The sequence below is a fragment of the Cynara cardunculus genome (genome assembly GCF_001531365.2).
Source record: "Cynara cardunculus var. scolymus isolate 2C chromosome LG 11, CcrdV1, whole genome shotgun sequence".
NCBI classification, from domain to species: domain Eukaryota; kingdom Viridiplantae; phylum Streptophyta; class Magnoliopsida; order Asterales; family Asteraceae; genus Cynara; species Cynara cardunculus.
The window spans coordinates 12,535,998-12,542,980 of record NC_037538.1 but is presented as its reverse complement, the minus strand read 5'-3'; the positions used below and the strand labels follow the sequence as shown (position 1 = coordinate 12,542,980).

At 34.5% G+C, this 6,983-nt stretch overlaps 1 protein-coding gene across 1 annotated transcript in view; it reads right to left on the bottom strand.

The window, feature by feature from the left end:
* LOC112521753 (COP1-interactive protein 1) overlaps window positions 1–2,769 on the bottom strand; it is a 7,184-nt gene extending 4,415 nt beyond the window's left edge. The window contains exons 1-2 of the mRNA XM_025130748.1: window positions 2,557–2,769; window positions 8–1,618 (exon numbers count right to left, since the gene is read on the bottom strand). Coding sequence (XP_024986516.1) covers window positions 8–1,618; window positions 2,557–2,650 — 1,705 coding nt within the window. The 5' untranslated portion in view covers window positions 2,651–2,769. The remainder of the gene's footprint in view (window positions 1–7; window positions 1,619–2,556) is intronic.
* Window positions 2,770–6,983: the final 4,214 nt, after the last annotated feature.

The window sequence follows — 6,983 nt, the reverse complement described above, 5'->3', positions numbered from 1 at the left end:
TCAGTACCCTTTTTCTCGAGTTGCGATTCTGATTCAGCTTTCAAGTTGTTCAAGGATTCAAGCTCCAATTCAAGATCTTTGACCCTTGACTCATACCCTTCCTTCTCTTCCACTGTCTTGGATTGATCCATAGTCATTTTTGCAGCCTCCTCTTTGAAATTCTCTATCTGATTAATATATTCTGCAATTTCCTGAGTCTTCTTGCTAACTTCTGTTTCTGATTCAGCCTTTAGGCTGTGCAACCACTTAACCTCTTCCTCTAAATCTTTCTCCCTGGCAACATGTACTTCTTTCTCTTCTAGAAACTTCCTTTCATCTGCCATCTTGTCTGCCAACTCCTGTTTGAGAGAGTCTATCTGGATCAAGTAACCTGAAATTTCTTGACTACTTTTCTCCAGTTGCCTTTCTGATTCAAGTTTTTGCCTGCATAGAATCGCTATTTCTTCTTGCTTTTCATTTACTTTAACCAATAAAGCTTGGACATGTTCATCCAGTTGACTTTTCTGAATGCCAAAGGATTCCAATTCCTTCTGCAAGTTGCTGACATTTTCTGTCAAATTCTCAATTTGAGATAGCAATTCTCTCTCTTTATCCTCGGATTTCTTTGCGAGAGTCGACAGTTCCTCTTCTTTCTGCTTCTCAATCTCTCTTTTCTGGGAATGCAAAGACTCAAAGTCTACTTCATAACCCCTCATTTTGATTTCTGTCTCGCTCTTGTGAGAGTTATGCATCTCTGCGTGACTAAGAAGCTCTTTCTCTTTGTCGGCCAATTTTTCTCTTAGTTGGCTACATTCAGCAGCAAGTTCTTGGATTTCGACATGCTTCATTTTAATCTCATCTGCCAAAGACTTCTTATCGGCTTCAGTTGCTTCTAGTGTTTGACTTATGCTTGATAGCTCCTCTTCTGTTGTTTCCAGTTTCTCCTTCATTTTAGGAAGTTCAGCTTTTACAACTCCCAGTTCCGACTTGAAATCCTCATTTTCTCCTTCCAACCGATCAATAACGGCTCTTAGTTCTTCAAGAGTTCCTGCAGCTGTCTCCTTCTCCGACAATAAGCTACTTTTCTCTCTGCTCATATCTTCTAGTTTCTGAATGAATTCAGCTTCTAGAATTCTGGCATTTTCGGATTTCAGATTGAGGTCACTGTTGTCAGCCAAAAGCTTAGAATTTTCTTCATGCAATCTTTCAGCTTCGAGTTTCAACTCTACGAACTTCTTCTCCGTTTCTTGTTCTTTGTTTAAAGCAGCCTGATATTCTGAACCCAGTGCTTCCTTTTCTTCTGTTGCAACAGCCAATTTTCTTGTCAACTCGTCAATATCTGTATGTGATGCTTGAAGTTCTTCCTTGAGGATATCAGCTACTTTCATCTTTCCATTTTTACTGCCCTTCTTACTTGAAGAATCATCAGAATCAGAATCTGAGCTGGAAGAGGAAGAAGAGTCTTTTTCTTTCTTTGAATGAACTTTTGCCCTCAGTTCTCCTGTGATATGATCATAACGTTCATAGATGGATTGATGATGTTTGTGGAAATCTTCAATCAACCCAACAAGTTTGTTCTTATCATCCTTATCTTCCTCTTTAAGAAGCTCTAAAATCTTCTGATAATTATCTTCCATTTCTGCAAAAACATTCAGAGCTTTTAGTCCATGATATAAATCTTAAGTTTTTCGGGACATCGCAGTTGAAAACTTCAACAGCTGATGCAAATTTTCAAAAACGACAGAAGCCCACAACACACCATGCTTCACCAAGAAATTCTACAAATTCAAGGCTATTAGCTAAAGAAAGCAACTGACGAGATTGATTTTTTTTGTTCTTTTGCTCAGCATTCTTTCATCAGCTGCAACTCCACCTTGTAATTAGCATGGAGTTAAAAGACAAAATAGGAGAGGATAACTGGGATTGACATCAGTTGCTTAAAGTTTGTCTCCAGCAGCCAATTAGTTGATTTTTGGTAGTTATGCTTCGAGTTGACTAATCCCAACTTTTCAGGAAAGTCAATGATTCAAATATTAGTGATTAAAGGTGAGGTGATCGACACGTTAAGCCATCGTACTTGCTTATTTGTTGCAAACTACCCATTGTGCTTGCAAAATGAGGGGTTTTGGAAAGATTACGTACATGTGAGTGAAAAAAAAACCATGGTACTTGGCACTTCTTTGTCAAAGCTTATTCTTGCAAACTAGAGGGTGTTCTTTTTGCATTTTTGTTAGACCAATGGTTCTGTTTGCAACAAAAAAGCCAAGTACAATGGCTAGAAAAGTCAATAACGCTTTTCAGAATTTATGGTGGCCATGAGTATCGTATTCGCTGATAAATGATAGTCTGCAAACATAATTGGCGTTTTCTTGAGTTTTGATAGATTATTAATTTGATTTACCTATAAGGGAGCACAAAATCTCCAGACAGAACAGATATGCATCAGAAAGTTAGCAGATCCAAACTTCCAAAACTATGAAGTGATTGGGTGAAGTGGATTGCTATGACACTCATTTTCTACCAGCTTGGATGCCTTAAATTCAGCAAATATCAATATATCATGAGTAGAGTATATACCTATATTGCTCCCTTTAAGTTCCTCATCTTTGTCAGGATCAATATCACTTCCAAGGATTGACTTGATTTTATTTCTGAAACGATGTTTCCCCATTTCCTTGTTTCGTTTTCACAAAAGTTTTCTTCAAATCTTCAAGAAGAAAACAATGTTTGTGAGAAGAACAAAGATGATGCTCTTCAATTAGACAAGCCAATCTTGTTCACTAACATAATGAGCTTGATCCTGAAAGTCAAAAATGGATATTTCAGAAATCCGCACACAAATAGAATGGGCCTCAGATAACTTAATTTAACTATTAAAATGCCATACTTTCCCTGACCCACCATAACAGCTAAGAATAAATAACAATGACAGGTATAGTAAGAAAATAAATGGACGATCTTAGGTTGTCACGCTACTTAAAAGCAAGCATAAATAGAAAATCACCAAAAAAGTTCCTTCATTTTTTTTCCTTTTGTCATTTAGTAGTCTTAAGTAACAAATATTATTTGTGACATATCAGGTATCCTATGTTGCAAAGATATGGCTGTCTAGATATGAATGCATGATAAGTGTAAAATGGGATTTGAAAATATTGAAAAACTAGAATTGCAAGGATGATGTACATATGACTTTATGAACAAACCAATAAAAAGTAGTCATCTTATGTAATTCATACATAATTCTTAGTTATTGTGACCGTATTCAGACCAATTAGAAAAAAGGTGTTCATTGTTTCGCTTGGCCACCTTCCTTTTCGCTTGCAACAAGAAATGGGTTGTTTTATTTTAGATTCTAGCCTAGGTTTTCAAATTTGTTAACCACAAATTTTTCCTTTTTAGGTTTTTAATAAAATCGTCGCATATATCTTGCCATTTCACATCCCCCTAATCCCGCATACCGTGTATTCACTCAAGAATTTGAGATACGGTCCCACGGGAACAGCCAAAGAATAGCACGCTAAGCATCCAATAGGACGATTCAACAGGGGGTAAAATCACCTGCTTCGTAGCGTAATTTATGTTAAAGAAGAGTGAATTATGTTAAAGAAGAGTGAAAAGTCTATTCTAGAGACAAGAATAAACATGTGTGCTGCAAATAAAATCATGATAGATGGGCTTTTCTTTCAAAATCTTAAAGCAATTCAAAAAGGCATTATGGATATTAATTCTACGATGAAGAACGAACCTCACAATTCTAGGATCATTGAATCCCGTGATTCATATATGTTGCTATTGAGATGCAATAAAATCAGATTTGAGTACCAAAATTCAAATTCAAAGACGAATCAAATAAAAATAAAAAACTGGACAACTGGTATCAACTCACAGCTAAAGCTCGTTAAGTAAATTCAACAACATATCAAAATTCAAACTCGAATATGACTGGCAAATCCAATCAACATCATCGGTCAAACTTCAATGAAACTTGACAGATGAAGCTAAAAACGAAGATCAACAATTTCCAATTCACATAAATGAAACTTTAATGAAATTTACGGACAACGATAAATCAAGTGGCTATAGCCACTAAAACTTACGAATATTAAACAGATGATAGAAATCAGGTAGTGGAATTAGTACCAAACTCAACTGATCATGACGTAACAATGAAAATTAAACGACTTACCTTCGAATTTCTAATCGAATCAGAGCTTAAACTCCGTCGATCACCGCACCAATAGCGAATCAGCTCAAAATTGAGTTGTTCCTCTGAGTATTTAGTGTGTGTTTGGTGTGTGAGAGAGAGAGAGAGAGAGTGAGAGAAAGACAGAGTAGTAGCCTGAATGGACTAAATTTTTGATCTGGGAATTAACATTTTTATTCGAATCATGCCCCAATTATTTCAAAAAAGTTTCACAACACCCCCACAAGATACAAACATAGACGGTTCTCACCCTTATGGTTCTGCAAAAATGGTAATAACGCCAACCTTTGAAGTGTTCCCACCATATAGGTCCACGACCATCATGGAAGAGGTAAGAGTAAGTAGTACCTAGAGTCGAACCTTATACCTCTTTTGCGAGCTTGGGTCGGTCACGAACTCAGCTAACTTATTCTTTTTGTCCAATTACGAGCGTAATATATAGGGTCGTCTCTTAGCATGTTAAATGTGAAATTTTGAACAGGACCTCCAAAATTTTGGGGCCCAAATTTACATGTGTTTAGGACCTTTTTATCGACCTATGTAAAACTATAGCCGAAATTATTTAGGTTCAAACCATTACTTATTTGGTTTTAGGTTCAAATCAGTAATGGTTTAGGTTTAGTTTCAGATTGTTAATCGTTATAGGTTTAACCCATTTTTATTCTTAACATATATCATATGTCATCTCATTTATGCAATGTAATCAAAAGTTTTGGATGTAGCAGGACCTCCAAAAAGATTGGAACGTCCATGGTAATATAGCAAACGCAACTTTGTTTTTGCAAGCTTGAGAACTTCCCCTAATCTGCTATAAGCAGGTCAAACTTATCCACCAGCTAATGGGCTTAAACATTATTTTACATTAGAAAAACAAAATGTATGTAAAATCATTCGAATTCATAATTTATTTTCCAATTTAAAATAAGAGGTAAATACATAACAATGTGCATGGTATAAGAAAGAAAAAATAATTTCATAAAAATATGGAGTACGGACATTTTCTCTTCAGATATTTATTAATTTTTATGTTATAATTTTTCAACAACAAAATAATTCACCACCGAATCTTTCGAGATCGAGATTCAAAGACATGTTTATGGACATATCATGTATAACTAGCTTTCAAAACTAATGACTTCAGCATCTTCAACAGAGCCTGAAACCAACAGATCACAATACTGTGACAAAAGAGTTAAATATGCAAGCGACCAACAACTTAAAGCATGTAGTATTATCCATGTATGCAACACATTTTTGAAGTATGTCCACATTGTGTAGATATACACTAGATTAGACGATCCAAATAGTAAAATTTCCCATCGGAAAAGACATAAAAGATGTATTTTTATGGTTACTTGTTCTGCAAAAGATATATCCCCCATTAATTTTATATGGTTTCACCGCATTACGAAGGATGTGTGAGAAAATGAGTTAAGATGAGAAGTGTTTTCACTTTTAATGTTAAAACCACCCATGAATTGCGCTTAAGAAAAGAATTGATTTAGTGGTTCGCTCGATAAGGATTGATCTGGTCTTACCCTTCTCACTAAGACGTTCGTTCTCACAGGAACCAAACCCTTCACTGCCTTGCCATAAATCAGGATTTCTTTGTTCAGTTATTCAGTGCTTCAGTTTCAATAATAGATTGACTTCTTCCAGCCCCGTCAGAAAACCGCTTATTTGAATCCATAAACGGTTAGTAAATTTGCTGACTCAACATGCCTTTGCCTCTTCCCTCAAAAAGCCAAACTTTTTTTCAAGTCTGAAATGTGTATGATAATTCAAGTTGATTCAAGAAGCAACCATAATCAGGTGCAGGTAACCATTCTTTCTTGCCAGATAGTTCAAATCCTTTGGAAAACAACGGACAAATTCTTGGAGGCATAATTACAAACATATGGTGTGCACCAAGAAATGCACATGAACAGTGAGTAGTGCGTCGTAAAAACTAAAGAAATCCATCAAAATAGAGAGGAAGAAAGTACCGATTTATAGACGGAGACCGTATAAACTCCAAATCGAGAAGCTCAATAATCAGCATAGTACTTGGTATATCGCATAGCTTCTTTGTTATGTGTTGAAAATTTATACGATAATAGTTGATAGTTTATGAGCATACCAAGTGAACATTAATCTTGGGTGGATAATTTAAAAGGTTAAAAAGTATAGGGTGTTATATGTACTAAAGTGAAATGTAAGGGGTGAAATGGAAAAACAGAGATTATTGAGATGGCATGGAAAAGGGATTTTGTCTGGCATGCATGACAGAAAATCAGAGTCGGACCGCATTTTTGTGGTTTTAAATTTTTTTAGGGAGGGATATTACTGGTGGAAAATAAATAAATAAATAAACGCAAATACAATTAATTTAATCTATATATATATATATATATATATATTTTATTTTCTTATTATAAATTAAGTGCCTTTTTTATCAAATAAGATTTGTCTTTTTGTCATTTCTTTTATAATTTTGTACATCTTGGTTTTTAAGATTAGAAGGGTATTTGCGCAATACAACGAGATAAATCTCGATTTTAATGTTTAGTTTTTATTATTTATCTCTATCGATATAATACGATTTTATGTGGTTTTGAAAAAGCAATAATGTTCTTATTTTTGAATGAAATGTAAATTTGAATATAGCATAAAATTTTGAAAAAAATAAACCGATATTAGTATAAAATTAACTGTTTAATAGTTCTCGTTTTTTTAGTGTAACTTCTTTAATTCAATTTCTTATTATAACTTAATTTAGATTTAATAACAAAGTAATTTAGTTTTGGTTTAATAATATAAT